Source organism: Mesoplodon mirus (genome assembly GCF_964341445.2).
Source record: "Mesoplodon mirus genome assembly, chromosome: 6".
NCBI classification, from domain to species: Eukaryota; Metazoa; Chordata; class Mammalia; order Artiodactyla; family Ziphiidae; genus Mesoplodon; species Mesoplodon mirus.
In genome coordinates, this window is record NC_138982.1 from 51,291,801 (window position 1) to 51,314,766 (window position 22,966).

General features: G+C 37.0%; 1 protein-coding gene across 4 annotated transcripts in view; it reads left to right on the forward strand.

Annotated features, from left to right (window-relative positions):
* ZMAT3 (zinc finger matrin-type 3) overlaps window positions 1-20,701 on the forward strand; it is a 33,220-nt gene extending 12,519 nt beyond the window's left edge. For 3 of the 4 annotated variants that reach the window (XM_082625985.1, XM_082625986.1, XM_082625987.1), the window contains 4 exons: window positions 7,651-7,770; window positions 10,697-10,863; window positions 10,986-11,086; window positions 13,310-20,701. In XM_082625985.1, the coding sequence (XP_082482111.1) occupies window positions 7,651-7,770; window positions 10,697-10,863; window positions 10,986-11,086; window positions 13,310-13,521 (600 nt within the window). In that variant the 3' untranslated portion in view covers window positions 13,522-20,701. The remainder of the gene's footprint in view (window positions 1-7,650; window positions 7,771-10,696; window positions 10,864-10,985; window positions 11,087-13,309) is intronic. The other variant, XM_082625988.1, reaches the window with a different exon arrangement.
* The last annotated feature ends 2,265 nt before the right edge of the window (window positions 20,702-22,966 follow it).

The window sequence follows — 22,966 nt, forward strand, 5'->3', positions numbered from 1 at the left end:
GTTGTACCTTCCCCATGCCAAGCATTTCTTCAAGGAGCCAGGTTTCTTTTATTGGAGAATGGTATTTAGAAACCAAAATCTAAGTGTTAGGTGTGCCCTTTGGTACTGGAGTGTCATTGCTTCTAGATCTTCTCATGACAGAGCTAGTAATATATATGTATGTATACATACATTTGTATTTATCTATATGTACACATATTGAAAACTGAGTTCAGGCTGATGCTTAAAATTTCAGTACAACATGACAGTGTTCATTCCAGCTTTCCATCTTATCTTAATGTTTAACTCCTTTCTTTGATACTGAGAAACCTGGACTTTCATTATTCACAACACAGACACACACTCACTCACTCACAGTACACATAAAGTAGTTCAGGGATTGATAATCTATGTCCTTTTGAAAAACAAGCCTACTAATGAGAAGAAAATATTTGTGCATTGTTCTTTTTGTCTTTAGCATTACAGTGTGTAGTTAAAATACTGTTTTACGAAGTTACTTAGTTTATAAAGGTGCTACCTGCTAGGTTTGTCCTTTGTAAAGTTACTGTTTTTCTTTTTGTGCTTAATAAGTATCATGGGGGCCATACTTTGAGACTGTGTGAATATGTGAATAGTTTTTTTCTTCCCTCCGCCTTCAGTGCAGTTATGTTATTTATTTTTTCATATAGTTAGGCTTATTTCTGCTTGTATGTATTTCATTTTGGGTCTTCCCCAGTTCTTGTTGGCTTTGATTCTTTTTCTAAGTCTGTAAAATGTTAACATAGTTCTAAAAGTCAGAATCATACATAAAGGTATATTTAGAAAAGTGTCACACCATACCATCCTTTGTAGTCCATTTTCATTTTCTTATTGTTTATACTATTTAAAATGATTTTACCAGCCTGTTTGGTTATTTAATGTTTTACTGTCTGGTTTGTCAGTTTTTAATGGTATCCCAACAGTTGCCTATTGCAGAATCAATAGCTTGTTCTACTTTCCTCTTTCCTTTTTCTTCCCATTTCTTGTTGCATTATTTCCATTGTATCATAATGTATAATATTTGAACATTGATCTTTCACCCTCATCTTCACCTTTTATTTAGTCTTTGATACAATTAGACATATAAAAATACATACCATCAGCCCTTTTGCTGAAGTTTTCCCATTCATTTCTTTGTTGAATGAAGCTCTAATAGGTTTCTGAAGAGTGACTTTTCAGTATTGAATTCCTAAGGTCTTATATATTTAAAAGAGTTGGCTGGACATAAAATCCTTGTTTCACACTTTATTTTTGTTTAAATGCTGCTCCATTATTGCCTTGTTTTGCATATTGTGGATGCCATTCTAATTCTTTTGCCTTTGTAAGTTATTTGATCTTTTTGCCTGGAGAGCTTGAGGACTTTTTTCTTTTTCTTTGAAGTCTCATACCTTTTAAAAGATCTACCCCAGATTTGACTGTTCTGGGTTAATTTTCCCAGATACCTGGTATGCCTTTTCAGTATGTAGATTCAGATCTTCATTTACTTTTGGACAATTTTAGACAATTTTGGACAATTATAGTTTCAAATATTAGTTTTTCTTTTTTCTTTTTGGCCATGCTGAGTGGCATGTGGGATCTTAGTTCCCCACCCAGGGACTGAACCTGCACCCCGGGCACTGGAAGTGTTGAGTCTTAACCACTGGACCGCCAGGGAAGTCCCTCAAATATTAGTTCTGTTTGATTGTTTTGCTTTTCTTCTTCAGGGACTTCAGTTTTACGTAAGTTATTCCTTCTTTACTTGTCTTCACTTCCATTGCTTCCTCTCTGACCCATTAAAATTTTTTCTTTGTATCATTTTTATTTTCTTGACTGCTTTTCTGTCTTTCTTCAATGCCTCATTTTACATTTTCATTTGAGTCTATTCTTCTTTGACACTTGTATTTACTCCTCATTTTTGACATAATTATCTTTTTCTTTCCTGAGTTTAATTTTCCTTCTTTTCATTTCTTGTTACGTTTTGCCCATTTTTCTTTGTACATTTTGAATTCCTGATTCAAGGTGATTTTTTTATATCCTCAAAGCTTTGTTTGAATACTATATTTAATTCAGTTTGGAGTGTTGTTTTCTTCTGTTTTTTGTTTGTTTGTTTTGTTTTTTGCAGTACGCGGGCCTCTCACTGTTGTGGCCTCTCCCGTTGTGGAGCACAGGCTCCGGACGCGCAGGCTCAGCAGCCATGGCTCACGGGCCCAGCCGCTCTGCGGCATGTGGGGTCTTCCCGGACCAGGGCACGAACCCGTGTCCCCTGCATTGGCAGGCAGACTCTCAACCACTGTGCCACCTGGGAAGCCCTCAGCAGGCGGACTCTCAACCACTGTGCCACCAGGGAAGCCCTGTTTTTTTTTTTTGAGGGGTGGTTCATTTGCTGAGATGTATTGATTTTTTTGGTAGTAACTTTGTATAGAATTGATTTGTTTTTGTCTATTCATTATGTGGATTTTGGGTAGTTTATGAGATTCTTAATTCTTAATGGCAACCTCTTCTATCACTGTATCAAAGTCCAGTTCTTTAATAACTTGTGAAGTTTTTTTTTTCTTTTAGGGTGGTCAGGAGAGTGTTTGCATGTCCTCTGATTTTTGCTTTGTTCTGTTTTGTCCTGAAGGATGCTAACTTTTCCTGTTTTGCTTCTTTTCCCCTTCACCTGCCAGTTGCCAAAGGGTGCCTCTCCCTTCCTTTTTGCCTTTTTTCTCCTCTAGAAGCCACTTTGAAGATACCCACTTCAGATCATGTGTACATTTAAGTCCCTCTCCAGCAGTCAGTGAGTGGATCGTGTTTTAGTATTTATAAAAATTAAGGGATTTACTTTTTCTAGTAGTGGTTATAAAGCAATTTTAGGCCTGCTGCTAGCTCCCTCTTTTCTCTGTCCTTCAGTTTTTGCTGGACTCCTCTTGCTTACTGTGAAGGCTTGTGGCAGGAGCATGAGTGATTACTCACTGGGATTTGATGTTTTTTCTTTTTCACTTACAGTTATTTTGGAGTCTGGGCATTCTGTGGCTTCTAGTTGTATGGAGGACATGGTTTTTGTGCAGTTTTATTTGTTTTTCTTATTGTTCTATATTGTTCATAGAGGATATGTGTAGAAATGCAAATCTGGGCAGCCTCTACCTAGCTGTCTGAAAGCTCTTGGGCAAATTTTTAACTCTCTGAACTTAGTTTCCTCATATGTAAAATAGGGATAATAATTCTACCTACTTGATAGGGATTTTGTGAAGGTTAAATGAGATAATATTTATGAAGTGTTTATAATACTGCCTGTCACATAAGTGCTCAAAATTGTTAATTGCCATTATTATTGTTATGTATGGATGCAATATCTGCTCGAATACTACTGTGGATACTGCTTTGGAAATAAAATGCTTGACACTCTCGGAAGTTGATCCCTCCTGTAGTCCTGTGTACCTCATCTTCTTCTGCCTTTTTATGGACTATGCTTCTATAGCTATGCTTTAGCTCCTGCATCATCTGTTCTTTTGTTTTTATTGACTTCCTCCTGTTGTCATGCAAAGAAGCCTAAGCCATCTTAAAACAAATCTTCTGTAGACCTATTTCGCCTTCTAACTCTGTACCCTATTTCTCTGCTCCCTGTCATGGTAGAAGTCTTCTCTATAGCTACCTATATGGGTTGTCTCCATTTTCGCATCTCCCATTCTCTCTCTAAGCCACTTCATATGACCTTTTATCCCCTGCTACTCTACTGAAGTGGTTTTTACCAAAGTTATTCTTGACCTGTGTCTTTTCAAATCCAAGTATTACTTCTCTGTCCTGACCTGGTGAACCACTCCTTTTTTTGTTGGTGTTTTAAAATCATTTTGAAGTCCCTCAGGCATAAAAAGTATTTAATATAATGAACATGTGTATTTGCCATCTAGCTTCAAGAGTGAAAATTATCAATTCAATTGAAGCTGTGTCCTTTCCCAACAGTAGATGCTCCTATGCTCCCAGATGTAGCCACTATACTAAGTTGGTATTTATTGTCCACGCCCCCCACTTTTTTGTACTTTTGCTACTTAGGTATCTTCCTATAAAAAATGTAGTGGTTTTCATATTTTAACCCCCAGATTAAAATGATTACTCTTACATATCTTCTTTTCCAACATGTTCTTTTTATTCAGCATTTTGTTATGAGAATCATTTATGTTGACACGCATGGCCTAGGATGTGTATTTTCACTACAGTATAGTGTTACATTGTATGAACAGTTTATCCATTATCCTGTAGTTGGACACTTAAGTTGTTTCCACTTTTCAGTGGTTACAAACTGTCAAGTTGTTTCCAGTTTTCACTAGTTACAAACTGTCCTTCTGGGAACATTTATAATAGGTACCTCCTTATATGTATGTTTCTGTTTTGTAATACCTGGAAGTAAAAGTTCCTGGGTTAATAATGTATATACCTAGACTCTTCTTTTGAAACACCTTGTTCTAGACTTCCATAATGCCACACTTCTCTGGTTTTCCTTTTACTTCATAAACCAGGCATTCTCAATCTCATTTTTCTGGATCCTCATTCTCTACTGCACTATATTGTATCATCCTAGGGCTTTGTCTTTGGCTCTCTTCTCTGTCTTCACATTTCCCATGATCTTTATCAAATGCGATCCAGTCATGTAACTGCTTTGCTTAAAGTCATTCAGAGGCCCCCCTACTGCCTCTAAAGTCTGAGTTCTGTATCATGGACAAAACCATGAATAATTAGCTCCCTGTGTATATCAATTCCTACCTCTTTTCCAAAGGATCCTGAAGACCATCTCTCCAGCAGACTGGGCCTTTGCTCACACTATTTCCTCTTTCCCGATTTTCTTTCCCCTCACTCCCTACCTGCCTAGTAAACTTGCTCATTTTAAAAGATAACTCACACGTCCCCTTTTCAGGGAAGCTTTCCCTGGCACACTCAGGCAGAAGTAAGCCATTCCTTCTCTGTGTTCTCCTAGCAGTTTGTTCCTTATCTCCACTATAATAGTGATTCATTTATCTAACAAATATTTATTGATTGCCTACTATATGGTAGAAACTGTTCTAGAAATTGGGGCTCTACAAGACAGACAAGGCCCTTATTTTCAAGGAGTCCACATTCCAGAGGGTAGGAAGGAGGAAAATATAAGCAAACATTATTTCAGATGGTGACAAGTAGCACTATGATAAAGTGAAAGCAGACAGTGTGGCTGTGTGACGGAGAGTGTGTGTGGGGAGTGGGTTTGGGCAATGGGGGTGACACCTCAGGTTGAGTGAGATGCTGTTTGAGTTGAGACCTGAAAGATAAGAAGGAGCCAGCCATGTAGAGATTGCAAAGAAGAACATTCTAGGCAGAAGGAATAGCGAGTACAAAGGCCCTAGAGTCCATGTGTTGGGCATGTTTAAGGAACAGCATGATGGGCCGTGAGGCAGGAACGTGATGAGGAGGAAGGGGTGCTGTGTGAAATCAGTCCGAGAATAGACAGGACCAGATCAAAAAGGACTTACAGGTAAGAGTTGTGGATTTTAGTTTGTGTGTAGTGGGAGACCATTGGAAGATTTTAAGTGAGAGGTGACAAGATGTGACTTATGTCTAGAATTGTCAGTGTGGCTTATATGAGGAGAATGCTAGGGGGATGAGAGTGTAGAGCAGAGACCATTAGGAGGTGCTGCCTACTACAAGTGAAAAAAGTTGGTAGCTTGGAGTATTGTGGCATTTGAGTGTCCATGGAAAGAAATGGAATGACTTAGGAAATATATTTTGGAGGTAGGCTGACAAGACTTGCTGATAGGTTGCATGTGTTGGCTTTAAGGAGGGATGGACTCAAGAAAAGGGCCCCTCGGCTTTTTTTGAGTAACTGGGTGGAGAGTAGGGCCATTTACTGACATGTGGGTGAATAGTGGTGGTGGCACTGATGAGAAAGTTCTGTGGTGGGGAGGGAACCCAAATTTATGTTTTAGATGTTTTAAGTTGGATATGCCTCTTAAGAATGCAATGTGTGGATCGCACGAAGGCAGTTGGGCATATGGCTCTGAAGGTCAGGGATTGTCTTAGTCTGTTGGGGCTGCTATAAAGTTACATAGGCTGGGTGGCTTAAACAACAGACATTTATTTCTCACAGTTCTAAAGGCTGGAAGTCTGAGATCGGAGAGCTAGCATGCGTGGGTTCTGGCGAAGTCCTCTTCCAGATTGCAGACAGCCTTATATCCTTATATAGAAGGATATAAGGATATCTCCTTATATCCTTACATGGTGGAAAGAGGGCCGGGGAGCTCTCTGGCCTCTTCTTTAAAGGGCATTAATTAGGCTCTACCCTCATGACCTAATTACCTCCCAAAGGTCCCACCTCCAGATACCATCCCATTGGGATTAGATTTCAAAATAGGAATTTTGGAGGGACACAAGCAATGAGCTCATAACAGGGATGGAGATAGGTAATTTTGGGAGTCGCCAACTTATTGATTATATTTTAAAGCTGGGAGACTGGGTATAACAACCTAGAGTTTGCATATAGATGGAGATAAAAGAGAGCTGAGGGTAGTGCATTGGACGCTGCAGCATAGAGAATGAGAGGTAGGGAGGTAAGGGGTAGTCATAGAAGACAATAGAAGGAGGGAGTATGAATAGTTTGGTGCTTCTTAGAGTGAGAGCATAATGACAGCACAGACGTGACTGTTGTATTTGACTCCTGGAGATCACTGTGACCACGGTAAAAGCACCTTTACAGCATTCCAGTGGCCAAAAAGTGGAACTTAGCTCATTCCTTTAACTGCTTACATATCTGTCTCCTCCTCTAGACCATATGCTAGTCCTATTTATTTCTAGGGCTTAGCATGTAGTAGATGGTGAATAAATATTTGTCTACGGGTTTGGATTTTACAGTGCAATTTAAAGAATAATATACGGTTTTACCCTCATTTAGAATGCTTTTAGACCACTGACCCTTCCCACCAGTTTGTATCAGCTCAGCCATAAACTTGTGACTAATAAATTAAACGAAACATGATGAGAGAGGAAAGCCATAGAGGTTCACAGTGTATACTGAAGCCATCATGCTGTACTGAAAAAGGGCCTTGCTTTGGATTCAGAAGGCCTGCCTCAAGCTCCAGCCCCACTGCTAGGCCTCCTGAAGGTGTTGGGGGCAAGTTCCCCACACTCTCTGGATTGCAGTTTCTCAGCTGTCATATGTGGATAACATTAACAAATTCCTCTTACAGGATTTTTGTGGCAAATGAGCTAATGCATATGAGAGTTCTTTGTAAGTAAAAAGATGCTCTGTAAGTGCTATTTTTGTAAAAGTAATTGGATTACCCATTTCATTACTCACTTATAAAGTAGATTAGATCAGAGTGTCATAAAATTCATATGTAGGCGGTGGCATATGAATGGCAACAAGTTGGGAGAGGACACAGATCTGGAAAATGTGGTACTTTTCCAGAAATATATAGGAAATTAATGTCTTTTGGCTTTGTTCTCTTATCGTTCCCAGATAAATTTAATCATTCTGTTAGAATCAAAGAGTAGACTCTTCTACTTTAAGATGTAATAATCAAATCTAGCTAGCGGTCTGTTTATCCCACTGTTGCATATCTCTGAAAGAATAAAATTTATTTATTAATAAATACATTAACTCAATTTGACAAATTTTCCTCACAGTGATTTCTCATCTCATTTTACTTCTAGGGTAAAAATCATGGTAAGAAACTCCGAAATTACTATGCAGCAAACAGCTGTCCTCCTCCTGCCAGAATGAGCAATGCAGTGGAACCTGTGGTTACTCCAGCTGTTCCAGTCCCTCCGCAGGTGAGACACGTGTGTCAAGGTGGGTGCTGTCCTATGCACAGATGGTCACGGGTAAAATTTGTTGTCTATGTGCCCATCAAGGTACAGTTGAGCAAATATTCCTAAAAGGTCCTACTTAGTGCTTTTAACTCCTTGAACTCCGTGGTGCTGGATTTAATGCATGCAAAAATCCATGAATCCCAAGATTTCTCACTGGCTTTGGTTATGGTGCATGAAATGATGAAACAAAATTATTTCATGAGTCTTTCTCTATGCATTTCTCAAAATTCTGGGTTATATGGCCCTGAATGTCTAGGCGAAGCCCTGAATGAAAGATTTTTAAACATTTATATCTCTACTGCAGTTAATCCCATTGGCTTTATATTTTGCTTTCCAGCAAGATCAGTTTCTTGAGGCTGCCCTTTTCTTACCTCTATGCAGAGAGCCTGTATAAACTCTTTCTGGACTTTGGTATCATGACACACACTTGAGAGCCAAGTTCCTTTCACTCTTTGGGAGATAGATCAGGTGCTTTGAGGCAAGATATTCCTGTACTTTAGTAGCCTCTGAAGTATGGATGCTACTCTGTCTTTGAAGTATTATTTTTCTATAGGTCATAAATAATAATAAATAATAACCACTTTAATTGAGTACTTACTGTGCCAGGTACTCTGCTAAGCACCTTTCATGCATTACTTCATTCAGAGCTGGACCTAGGGTGAGATGAGGGATGCACTTGACTTAGGCACAGAATTTAAGAGGGAGCCAAAATACTCAGTAATCAAGATAAATAATGTGATATTTTAAAAATTCAAAATTAACGTGAAAAAGTCAACAGTGAACAAAATGTCAAAAACTTAAAGACAGAATAAGTGTTATTAATTTTCCTTTTGCCTTAGGCAGCAATGTGGCTTGGCATGGCACTGTTGCTGATCCTGTCTTTATTTAAAAATTTGATATTTTGTTCCTCATTGATTTTTTTGCAATAAGTTTGATTGGTAAAAATATTCCATTAAGTATTTTTTTAATTCTATTTATTTATTTTGGGCTGCGTTGGGTCTTTGTTGCTGCACGCGGGCTTTCTCTAGTTGGCGGCAATCGGGGGCTACTCTTCGTTGCGGTGCACAGGCTTCTCATTGAGGTGGCCTCTCATTGCGGAGCACGGGCTCTAGGCACGCGTGCTTCAGTAGCTGTGGCTTGTGGACTCAGTAGTTGTGGCTCGCAGGCTCTAGAGCACAGGCTCAGTAGTTGTGGTGCTCAGGCTTAGCTGCTCCACGGCATGTGTGATCTTCCCAGACTAGGGCTCGAACCCGTGTCCTCTGCAGTGGCAGGCGGATTCTTAACTGCTGTGCCACAAGGGAAGCCCCCCATTAAGTATTTTTAATCCTCATTGCTGAGTTTTTTGATTCTCCCTTAAATTGTGTGCCCATGGCAAGTGCCTCCCTTGCCTCATTCTTGCCCTGGGTCCTGACTTCTTTTAATGTTTGCAACAACTTGGAGGTATTGACCTTATTTCTCAAAGTATGATCCATGGGCCAGCAGCATTAGTTTCACCCGGAAGTTTATTAAAAGCCCAGGTAAACTAAGTAACTTGTCCATCGTGTTACAAATTTTATAAAGTGGTGGAGCAATGATTTCTCTTGACCTTAGACCTCTACTCCTAAACACCATGGTATAATTTTACTTTTCTGAGTGTCAGTTTTTCAGTACTTACAGTGTGGATAGCAATATCAGCTATTCATGTCCTCATGAATTTGTGGGGAAAATGAGATATGTTAAAAAGAGAATCAGAGGGGCTTCCCTGGTGGCGCAGTGGTTGGGAGTCCGCCTGCCGATGCAGGGGACGCGGGTTCGTGCCCCGGTCCGGGAAGATCCCACATGCCGCGGAGCGGCTGGGCCCGTGAGCCATGGCCGCTGAGCCTGCGCATCCGGAGCCTGTGCTCCGCAATGGGAGAGGCCACAGCAGTGAGAGGCCCGCGTACCGAGAAAAAAAAAAAAAAGAGAATCAGAGGACAGGAAAATACCCAGAGAGATCTTCAGGCTGAGTAGTTGTCACAGTGCTAATACCTGAAGGCTGCTCTAAAAATGGACACCTACTTCCTGTTAGGGACTGTTTTCAACATGCTCCACCCTCCTGGGCAAACAGCCTTAGGCTTCTTTCATAGCATAGCCCTTTGTGATTTTTGAAAACAGTTATCCTGTCCCCATAAAAATCTTCCCTTCCAGGTGAAACAGTGCCATTTCCTTCAGCTGGTCCTGATATGATATGCTTTCCAGATTCTTTATTGTATATTTTATTCTTCTTTAGCCAAAATCTAATGTGTCATGTTTTGTTAACCCAGTAATACTTACTGAGTTCATACTATTTTCCAGGCACTGTGTTAGGTTTCCCTTAACTCACTGTTTCCCAACCTGAATACAATTGTCTGGATCTGCTGGCTATTTCCCCCCTAATTATATTATATCTGTAGCTAATTTATAGACTCTGAGGACAGGGGCTCATTTTTTAAATACATGTCTGTATATCACTTTTGCATTAGGTAGCAAGCCCTATAAACAGTAGGCATTCAGTAAATACTTGTTGATGGATTCTGGGAGGACTTTGTTCTTTCTGGTAATGTGATTTTAGGCCTTACCTGTACTGCCCTAAATCTTACATATTGGGTTTTTAAACTTCTTTTCTAAAATTTCTTCAATGGAGATAGCAATGAGGCATTCATCAGTTTGGTACACAGGTGATTGTAATGCAAAACCATGATTGCCTCCCAGCCATTTTTTCTTTTTTTCTTTCTGGAATGAATTATTCCCTGTCCTTATAAAGCTGAGTGTTCGTGGTCATGCCATAACGTTCAGTTATTTTTCAACTCTTAGAAGGAAGGAACTTTGAGGAGAAGAAGAGAATAAAGTGCACATTTTAAAACCTTGTTTCTCGTGTCTTTGCTGTCAGATGAGCTCCTTTAAGCCAGGAGGCAGAGTGATTCTGGCCACAGAGAATGATTACTGTAAGCTCTGTGATGCCTCCTTCAGTTCTCCGGCTGTGGCCCAGGCTCACTATCAAGGGAAGAATCATGCCAAGAGGCTGCGGCTGGCGGAAGCTCAGAGTAACTCATTCTCGTAGGTATTGCTCTTTTCTCTTAGGCCAGCGTGTTATGTGAGACTAACTGTCTCTAGAGAGAAAAGAGTTGAAAGGGATCCTTGTTTAGAAGTCTTACTCTTTTAAAATTTCTCTTCTCCAGAGAATCCTCCGAGGTTGGTCAACGGCGGACCCGGAAAGAAGGGAATGAATATAAGATGATGCCTAATAGGAGAAATATGTATGCAGTACAGAATAATTCAGGTATTCTGTGGATTTCCACACACCTTCACTATGTTCTGCAAATGGTCTCCTCTATTTTTATTTCCTTTAATGGTAATAGATAGCCCTGAGAATTTGGGGTTAGCTGTTGTTTTGTGGAATTGGTCTAGTGGTTTTTCAAGCTGGTGTTTATTTCAGGTCTTATTTATTTATTTATTTCCTATTTAGTGTATTATTTATTTCGATTTTAAATCAAGTCTATGTTTTAAGGTCTCTTATCATAGTACCTTTATGTTTCTTCTGGTATTTGTCAGCTGAGATATTTAAATGCGTTATAAAAATGGGCTATTTGGTTTAAAGTTGCACCATATTAAATCCCCATTTATTGGGGAAAATAAAAATTATAGCAGTGGTGTTTAACCAGGATAGTGACTCAGATTATCTGGGGAGTTTTTATAAAATACACATGGCTGAACCATGACTTAGAGATTTTCAATCAGGAAATTTAGAGTGGTTCTCAGACATATGTGTGTTTTGAAAATGCTTCCTCAGTGATTCTGATATATACCTTCAGTTCAGAATTACTAGTTTATCGGAATATTTCCTGCATTTTCTGATTACCTTCAGTAGGGAGAGTAGGACTGAGCAGTCCCTCATCCTTTCCCTACCCCAGCCTCCAATGCATACACATATGAGCAGAGGTCACTCGTGTGAACAGTAAAACAAACAGCAACAACAAAAAGCTAATTGGAAAGACAAGAGAAGCATAGAAAAAACGGACGTGTAGAAAGCACAATGTAATAAGATTAATGAAAATCTAAACACATATCAATAATTGCAATAAATGTAAACTTACTAAAGTCCCAGTTAAAAGACAAAGATTTTAAGATGAGGTAAAAAATATTCAGCTGAAATGAAGGAAGCTGAGATAGGTCTCTTAATATTAGATTAAAAAAACTTTAGGATAGAAGGTTGTTTAGACTTATGTTCTCTGATCAGAGTACAATTAAATGAGATGTCAATAATAAAAATATAAAAAAGCAAACAAAATTTTTATGTGTTTGGAAGTTTTTAAACATTTCTAAATAACTCATGGGCCAAAGAAGAAATCATACTGGTAATGGAGAATTCTTAGACCCAGATAGTAATAAAAATACATCAATATTTGTAGCATGAAGTTAAAGTAACATTTTGAGAAAAGCCTTAAATGTTTATTATTATAGTAGAAAGGAAAAGCAGAAAATGATTGCACTACTGGTCCAACTTAAGAAGTCAGTTACGTAAAGAAAAAAATTATCAATAATTCCACCATTTTTGTATACGTCATTCCAGTTCTTTGTGTATGTTACTTCTGTAAAGTGGAAATGTAATCATATTTTGTGATATTCTTATTTTACTTAATAGCATATTATAATCAAATATTGTTACTAAGGAGTTTTCTATAACATTGTTTTTAGTGACTGTATAGTTTTTCATTGCATTCATTACCATGATTTTTTGAGTTATATTTTTGGATCTTTCCTTTCCCCTCACCCTCCCAAAAAAGCTTTTATAAACTCTGATGAAATAAATGTCCTTGCTCATAAATCTCTATGCAAAAATTCTCAACATTTTCTTAGCATAATTCTCTAAGAATTCTACTTCTAAAGTAGAATTTTTGGATTAAAGAATTAGCATAATTATACAGATTTTTATATAATGCTTGGAAATGAAAGTATTTTATAAATTATATTTACTTTTTTTTTTTTTTTTAATTCTATTTTTTAATTTATTTTTTATTTTATTTTATTTTTTTTTTGCGGTATGCGGGCCTCTCACTGTTGTGGCCTCTCCCGTTGCGGAGCACAGGCTCCGGACGCGCAGGCTCAGCGGCCATGGCTCACGGGCCTAGCCTCTCCGCGGCATGTGGGATCTTCCCGGATCGGGGCACGAACCCGTATCCCCTGCATCGGCAGGCGGACTCTCAACCACTGCGCCACCAGGGAAGCCCTATATTTACTTTTTAGAGACATTGCCATTTAGAGTTTGGTTCTGGCTCTACAGTAACATTTCTGACGATAGTTGGAGGAATCATTTTAGCTTTTTTAGGTTGAACCTGTATAAAATTGTAATTTAAAAAACCCATTAACTTTACATTCTTTTAAAGCTAGGAATCTGTGAATTTTATACTTTGAGCTTAGAATTACAAATTACAGTGATAATTGGTCAGACCACCATTCACTTAGTATGTTGAAATGAATACATTACTTTTGCCTCTTGCTTTAGCAGGTCCTTACTTCAATCCCCGCTCTCGGCAGAGAATTCCACGTGATCTGGCCATGTGCGTTACTCCAAGTGGCCAGTTTTACTGCTCCATGTGTAATGTTGGGGCTGGCGAAGAAATGGAATTCCGGCAGCATTTAGAGAGCAAGCAACATAAAAGCAAGGTGTCTGAACAGCGGTACAGGAATGAGATGGAGAATCTGGGATATGTATAGTGATTGTCATATTCAGATAGAGCAGCTTGTCCTGCCTGTTGTTTGCCTTCTGTCAACATGTTCTGCTTTGTGGTTCTTTTGATATGAGTACATTCCTCTGCTTAATGTTAATACACCTAACCTGCAGTGGTATCACAAGGTGTCAAAACTGGGGAAGGAAGAGAACGTGCTTAAGTCATGATGCTTTTTCAGGTCAGTTGTGTTGATCTGCTTAAAGCCTGCGACCTACCTACCCCATGAGAAATAACTTTTTATCTTGACCAAGTTCTGGTCAACTAGTAGCCTGACCACTTAGAGCTTTAGCTATTTAAAAACTTCATCTTTTTTTGTAATTTTAATGTTACATACTGCTAAATAAATAATTTTATTGAGTTCTTGCTTCAGATCATAGTAAAAACAGGTAAGCAAAGATTTTAGTTTCCCAAGGCTTCTTTGGAATCACCACCTCAACTCAATGCATTGTCAGTAGGATATACTATGTAAAACTGCATTAGAGTCCTTCCCAGGACAGTTTTTCTCTTTATCATGTCCTCCAATTATTGAAATGCAGGTTTTCTTGGATTCAGACAGTTCTAACGTGCTTGTGTACTTCCAAGCAGTGAAACTTCATTTCCAGTTGTGAATTTCACAAAGTTAAATTCACCTTCTTCCCGCCTCTTTTTTCCCCCCAGTTGAATTAGCTTATCCAATAAGCTCATTTTCATGCCCCAGCTATGTTGTGGGTTTTCCAAGCCCCACAATTGAATATCCAATGAGTTTAGAATAGATGTGATTTTAAAAATAATACGTTTTTTTCAGTTGGTTTTAGGAAATGAAATGTGTTTGATATTTCAATTTAGACTTACTTGATGATAATAACATGTACTTATATGATGGTCTCAACTGTAAGTTCATATCCCTTGATGTTTGTTTTGGTAGACTTTTTAGGTAAACAGATCCTTACGTTTTACTTACATTCTTCTTTGTCTTGCTAGTTTGTTGACTGTCCTGAAAAATACCACACCTTTACTATTTCTGAGATAGAGAAGAATTTATTTTTAAAAGTTAATCAAATTTTAGTGTCATCATTTCCAATAGAAAAATACCTGAACTTTGGCATTATTCTTTATAATCTAGCTTCCTTGAAGATAATAAAAATATAGATTACTTTCATATCTGATAATTTCAACAGTATTATTATTTTTGTTCTTTGTTTTTAAAACGAGAAGCTCTAGTGTTATATCTAGATTAAATAATGGAGGATTCTATGAACTTTCATTAACCATATTTTACCTATTTACTATATTTACATGGATAAGACTGGTGCTCATCCATACTTCTTTTGAAAGGCCATGTTCACCAGGTAGTTTATATTGAGCAGTATCTTTGCACTATGGTAAATTCACTTTTGATTGCTTATATTATTAATTAAAAATAAAACTCCTATTTTTCCTTGAAAATTCTGTAGGCAAAGAGATGAGGAGAAGGAAAATTATAATCATCATTCCTCTCCTTTAGTACTTCTGAACAATTTTTAAACACTAGACCCATATTTAAAATTAAGTTTTGTGATTAACCTCTGGTACACCACCAAGTTGCCCTTCTGTTGACGTGGTGGTTTTTTGAAAAGTAAAATTGCTTAGTAATTTTATTTTCTCCCAGAAACAGAAGAATGAAATAATATTCTGTTGAGGTTCTATCTAGACCTATGACTCTTAGTATAATAACCCTTTTTGTAGTAATCTATAAAGTATAATTGATTATTTTAGGGCAATTTAGAGCTTATCTTATTGGTCAGTAGGTTACTCATTTTGCTGCTAAGTATAATTTTTTGGTAGATTTTAATATGACTGTTCTGGCCACATGATTCTGTGATTATTTAAAAATCTCATTTTTTCCCCTCTCTGTATGTGTGACTATATATATATGTATACACATGTATAGGTATGTATGTGTGTATATATATGTATTTATATATATAGACACACATATATGTATAAAACTATGTACATATAGCTTTATGTGATACCATAGAGAAGATTTCATTGAATCCTTAGATAACAGTAAAAGATTGTGGATAAGAATTTACATTTTATAAAAGTGGCATTCATCCACTTTCGGTTTTTCCTTTGCAAATAAAATTAAAGGAAGGATTCCCTCTACTCTCCCCACATAACAATTTCATTATATATATATAACAGCAGTGGACTTAAGGCCTTACTGTTTTTCCTGGCCTTGCATATTCAGGTTTCTCATCTCTCAGTGCCCTTAATGGATGTTATGAATCCATAAACGCATTTTCTTTTAAAGAAAAAAGTTAGATTTATAGTGTTAATTCTTACTTGTTATATTTCTTTGCACTAAAAAAGAGTGATGTATTTGTTTTATATGACACTTTAGATACCATATTGCCTACAATAGCTGGGTTTGCTCCTTAATTTCCAAACTCTAGGAGGTTGATAAATAACTTCTGTGATCATTTATAAAGGTTACATACACGTCCAAAAAAAATCACACATCTCTCTGACAGTGGGTTGTGTTTTGAGCTTGTTACCTTGCAATGTTCTCCTGTGTTCCATAGGTGAAGCAAAGGGTGACAGAGGTGTCAGAAAGGAAATGCCTAAATAAGTACATCTCTTCATGGTACAATTTCTCATACTCATGCATTCCTTACAGACAGTGTTTTTTTTTTCCCCTGTCAAATAAGGCTGTTGTTACTATTGCAGTCAGTGATACGTGATCTCATTTGGTTTCATTTAGTGAAATCGAGTCCTGCTCTTTATTGTGCTTTAGAATTTGCACCCTTTGCTCCCCAGGAATCACGTTAGTATCTTTTTATATTCTGTATATAAGGACGGACAGAGGCCTAACCAATGGAAAATCTTTAGTCAAATAAGTAGATTCCAGTAATCTGCAAGAAGAACTCAGAGCATCAAAGTCTCTTTTCTCTGTGAATATCTTTGTGTAAGTTGTCATTCAAAAATCAGTGTTCAAAGATAACAATTAGAAACTCTTCTAAGATATTGAGGGCAAGAAGTTGTGAAGGAAAAATTTTGGTGTTCCAATTAAAAGATTGGATTGCTTATGCCTTCGAAGTGTTTTTTCAAAGATGTTCAGCTACAGAACCAAGTGTGCCATGTAATCCTTTGGACCCCACATTGAAAACACTTTGTTGGTCTTGTCTTTGTGTATCACGTACTACAACTTGTAAATATGTGCATGTTGTTTATGACGTTTGTCTGCTTGTCTCTATTGCACTGAATTCTGCAAGGTGAATAATTGTTTTATACGATTCATTTAGAAAAAGTTCCGCCTCCAACTCCTCCTCCCTATTGCCCCTTTTCATTAGTTGGTAAACTTAGAAAACCATTTAGAATTTTTGAAACCCTGAGATTGAATGAAGAATCATGGCTATCAGAGATCATCCCCATGTCCCTCTTACTTGAAAGCATGAGATCTTCCACTTTATTTTACAGAGCTGTTCTCCAGTACTGGTGTGCTTGCTTGTAGCTACACTATCTACACTTTGAACAAGGATAAAAGGATATATGTATATATCTATGTGTAGTTAAATCTTCTTCTATAGATAGACTCGAAGGATTAGTGGTGGGATTAATGATTCCTTCACTCCTGAATTGGCTGGGATTATGAGCAATGACAGTTTGAGGACTATCCAGTGACCCATGTGAAACAAGTCTTGCTTGTGTCAGGGGACACAGGTAACTGTTCTGCATAATATCCTCTACAAAGAGGCCTAGGAGTGATGGATTTGGAACCTAATCTGTTTTGTTTCCTCAGTGTCAGACACAGGCTGGAAGTACCTTCTAAAGAAACTTGGTGGGACATGTACTAAAGAAAACAGAGCTGCTTTAGAGATAGAGAAATGTTTTGTCAGTATAGGCAAAAGTTTAATGCAGGCTTTTGAACAGATATTTTAAAAATACTCCACCTTACCAACTTTTTAAATTTTAACCAGCCAAATCACCCTTCAGGAGCTTCAGGCATAATAAAGAATGTTTTGTTGTTGCTTTAGTTTTTTGGTGGTGGACCCCTGCCATTGTGAGCTATTACTACCAATCTAACTGAATGGACAAATAGCTGTGTAAATAGCTTCTCATATGATATTTCTACTGATAGCTGTTTGACTTTGCCTTCTTGTTATGAATGGGAGGATCATTTATCAACTCCCTTTCTGGGTAGCTACCAAAAAAAAAAAAACTGGCTTATGGTACCATGTGACCCTGTCTTTGATAAGCCCAGAATATGAGTGCCTTTAGCAAGTTTTAGCATTTCACAGAGAGAAGACATGATAGAATTATTGCCATTAATCACGATTCATAAAACAGGAGCTTGGAATAAAAAAGCTTTATGTGCATTCTGTGTTCTACATCTTTTTTTTTTCTTTATGCAATCTCAATTTGATATTGAGTAAGACTGTATCATTATTGATCAGGAACCATACATCCTGAAAATGAATCCAGTTGTCCCAGGCTGGCAACAGTCATTCATTTTTGTTTTCCGCCTTGATCTGTATTATATTTATATTTAGTGAATAGTAGTGTGGTGGATTGGGAGAGCTTGATATTGAAGACTGGAAAAACTTTATTCCAGTGTCTTTTTCAAACTTATCTAATACTGTAGAGAGGATAGAATTATGTATTTGCAAATGAAATGTGTGAAGAGACTGTCTTCACAATACTTATTAATTGTGCTAGTTCATCTCTACATTAAAAACAGTCATCTTCACAAATCAGGTTCAAGGTGTTTTAAAGCAAACTTTTCCTTACTTCAATTAATTTAAAATTTTAAATTGCCTGAGTACTTTGAGTCTTTAAAACACACTGCTAAATTAATTTTATTGTAGAAATATTAACATTTTTCTTGACATTTTATTATGAAAAATTTTAAATATAGAGTTGAAGAATTTTACTATACACTACCACTAGATTCTACCATCAACATTCTCCAGTACTTGTATTACTGCGTATCTGTCTATCCCTCTATTTATCCATCAAACAATGGAGTTTTAAAAAATACACACTTTAATGTAAATTTCAGACATTTCCCTTAACCACTTCGGCATAGGTGGCATTAACTGTAGTTTAATATTTGTCTGCATATTAACATCTTTTAAAAAGCTGTGTATGAAGTTGAAAACCTGAGCCAATTAACATATGTCCTTTTCTCCTGTGGACTTTAGCCTTCCTCTTTCAGTTTCTGTATGTGCTTAGAGTGAGGGAAGACGACTCCTTTTCAAACTGAAGTTTTCTGGTGTTGGTCGTTTTAAATGCTAATTGTCATACATTTTAAAGCTTCATGACAAGAATTTTTTCTTTACCCCTCCTCTTATGATGTATTTTTGCTGAACTATGCAGCTTCTTTAGAAAACTGTAAATTACTGATTGGGGTTTATTAAATCAGCTTATACCTCATTTCAATCTACTGCTGCTTTTCTCCATGGTATCACTTCTTTTACTACTTTCACATGTTCTACCAGAAGGTAGAGAGGAGTAAAGAGTCAACCCCATAGACTATTAGCTGTTTTAATCAACTCTACAGGGACAGATTGAGTAGTTTAGAAAGTGGAACCATTAATTTATCTAAAGCCTTTGACTTCCCTGAGAATTGTAATTGCCCATGCTTTCTCTTAGCCATAATTAGCAGGATTAAAAATGATTGTACTGTACGATGAGTTGTTGAAATTGTGAGCCTTAGTAACCATCTTCAGCTTTACTCTAGTACTGTTTAGGAAAAAGTTTTGACATATGCCTTTATTTTTATGCCAATTTTTTTTGTGGACAAAATTGGAAGAATTTAAGTGACTTATTGCAGGTCATGAAGATTCAGCGGGTAAGTCAGAACTGAAACGTCAGTATTCCTGATGCATGTTCTTGTGCTTGCTTGATAAAATTCATGGCTTTCAAAATAACACTTCCTTTGGGGCCCTTAAAATGAAAATATGTATTTTTACTAATTAGACTTTCATTTTTAGACATTTCACAATTCTTTGAACTTCAAGATTTTTCCATGGTCAGAGTTCCTCATTAAGTCAATGCAACTGCTAAAAATCTCACTAACAATACAGGTTTTATCAGACTTCCTTTTGCATTATATAACCTTCTTGATTCATTCATAACTCTTTCTATGTAAGTGCTTAAGTGACCCCCTCACTAGTGAAAATAAATGTTCTATATCGCTGATTATATGTATATTCTCTACATGATATATTTTTTTAAGGAAAAGTAGCCCCATGTGTCTGGATGAACGATATTACCCTAGGGCAAAGCACATATAAAGCAGTTTATTTCTACTCTGAAAAATCTGGCATTTATGGGAACAAAACTCTTTTAGAGTGGCTGGTCATTGTTTTGCCTTCTTTTGGTACTTGAGCATCTTTCTGTGGTTTTGTAAATTAATGTGTCTTTTTGTAAGAATTTCATGTTATTCTGTATTAATTGGTGTTCACCTTGTGGTATCCTCGGCTGCCATAATAATTTACTTTGGGTATGGTGTGTCTGCTTTGAAATGCCTTACTAGAGTATGTCAGACTCTGCTCTAAAGCATTTCATGTATCTGCTAGGACAATAAGTTGCCTCTCTTGGATGTATGCTCTAGATCCAGAAGCAAAACTGATTTTGCTTTCACTGTTAATGTTGCATTTTAGCGCAGTCATTGTTTTAAATTAGAGAATAAAATCATGGAAAACCAAGGGAGGCTTTAGAACCCTTCATTTAATGGCATGGCAAACTTTAAAAACTGCTTTTACTGTTTCACTAGGACAATGTCTCTGGTAAAGGATATAGCTAAAAAATGCCAGCCAAAACTGTATGAAATCGGGATTGTGTCCTACAATTTTCCCTAAATGTCATACAGGGGTTTAACATCTGTATATGCTGTATATGCTATGTGCCAGTCACCACTTTGGAAATCTGTTTGTGTTCTGAGGCTACATAAATGACAAAAGTGTCATGGGATTAAAACCACTCAACTGTGAATTGTGAAACTGAAATTGCTCTTTTGGTTTTATTTTCTTCAGCATATTGGATAGAGAAATCTGAAAGTTATTTAAAATTTACACTGCTTATGTTGATGGCTCATTTTGGCTGTGTATACTCACTTATATATTGATTTCTGATAAAGGCTTGACATTATTATAACAGTCATTTTGTGTTCAATTTAATAAAAGAGTTTCTGAGTCTTGTCTGCACATCATTTGCTTATGAGTTGGAGATCAAGGAAAGAAGGTACATTGTCAGCACTGAGGTGCTGAGGTGTTCTTTTTGATGCAGATGGTTGATGGCTGTGGATTCACCATTCATCAGTCTGCACGTACTCTGCCACCTGCTTCTTGAACTCATGCAGAGTATTGTCAGCTACTTGGGCTTGCAGTAGAATTGACCCAGCTGCCCACACTACCTACCCCTTTCCCCCATCACTGGAGTTCGCCTGGGACTGGAGTGAGTTCTCAATTTTATTGATATATTTTAAAGTTTATCTTTCCTTCAAATTCTGAGAAAAGTTGCTTAGCGGGACCATAACTGCTGCTTCTGGAAATAAACACATATTAAAAGGCGTATATGCCCGCTAATCTTTTGTGTATTTCACATATAAAATACTCTTGCAAATATAATCAGCTTATATAAACAATATATTATTGGGATATGGTCTTTTAAGCACTCTGGTTAACTGTATGCAATGTGCTTTTGAATTTGAATGCTTATTTTAAAAAGATTATAGGCCTGGAAGGTGCTGTTGTGGTTTTTTTAATTGGGATGCAAGACACATACACTTACTGTCGTGGGAAAAATTCTTGTGTCTGCACAGAAAAAGTGTTTCTGAATGAAGTGAACAGATTGCATTGAATCTGTGTGTTGTAAAATACTCAAGGCATTGGCACATTTTATTAAATCATCTACAGGAGACTTTTAGCTTAAAAGAAAGCCACGACAATGGGCATAAAAACAGTTTTAAACCACTTGAGCTTGTCAGATTTTCTTTCTTCAGGCATTTCTGAGGCTTATGTGTTTGCTGAAAATCTATTCAAGGTCAAGCATGTGGTGTTATCTTTTAAAATTGCCTGTATGGAAAAGACTAACACTGAACTTTCCCAGTCTGTTATAAATTGATACAAGATTGTTAAGATCAGAAATAGATCTTTTTGGGATAAGTTTTAAGATTTTTATCATCTGAGTTGAAACTTAACCCACCAAGTTTTATTCCTATGTGTGAGACATTCATAAACTGTTGAAAATTGGGAACTTAGAAAAAGATAAAGACAGGTAACTATTTTGAAGTATAAATATTATTTAATAGAGATGTGATTATGAGTTCTTACCCTGTATCAGAAAACAAAAGTCACCTGAAAATACACTGCATAGTGTGTGTGTGTGTGTGTGTGTGTGTGTGTGTGTGAGAGAGAGAGAGAGAGAGAGAGAGAGAGAGATGTGTATTGGGGGGAGTAGATGGAAAGATGGAAATATGTTATGTTTAAGATGATCAAATACTTGTAATGAAGTATGTCCAAAGGGACAGATGGAAATTTGCCACTGGAAGAAATATGCTCCACCTCAGGCAGTCTATAACTTCTGCTTGGCATTTTGGATAAGTTTTTAAGTATGTAATTGGAGCTTCAAATGTGTTTTGGCTGGCAGCCATCCCTCCAGACAGGAACAAGATGTCTTTCATATTAGCCTCAATTTTTTAATCTTTGCTGATGATAGAGGCTCTTCTCTATCCTTGTTTTCTGGAAACAGCTTACCAGGTTATGGACTTTGACCAAAGGTATCTAGTGCCACCCTGTGGACTCTTTAAATCTTGCAGTTAGCAGTTTGAATGTGGTTGGTACACTACCTTTGAAGCAGGATCTTTGGCTAAAAAACATGTAGTGGTGGAAAGGACTTTTTATCCGTAAATAAAGCAAAGGCAGATATGTCTTTGGGAGATATTGAGGAGTGTATTCTTTTACAGCTTTAGCTGCTAAAGTGTGCAGAGTGGGAAAAGTGGCGGATCTGGATTCAGGATACATATGTCTGTATATGTCTGTATATATATGCATATGTGTCTATGATTTCTTTGTGATGTTTTTAAAATGTCTATTTTGCTTTAAAGAATCCATTATCCATACATTTTTGGGTATTTGAACAACAAGCATGGAAACTACATTAATATGATGGTCAACAAAAGTCCCAAACTAGAGGGAAAGGACTAGAAAAATTTTTCATCAAGGAAGATTGTTGAAAATTTTAAAAATTATATACAGGGACAAATGTTAACAGACATGTGTAAATCATGCTGACAATATACAAACTAAACTAGATAATACTGAGGTTTTCTCAAACATAATTTATTTTGGAGAACATAATGTTTTCTGCCTCAGTAAGCTAGCAGTACATAAAGAGACATATTTTTAAGTCTTTTATTAAATATTTCAAACATTTAGAAAAAGTACATACTAAGATAACTGGTT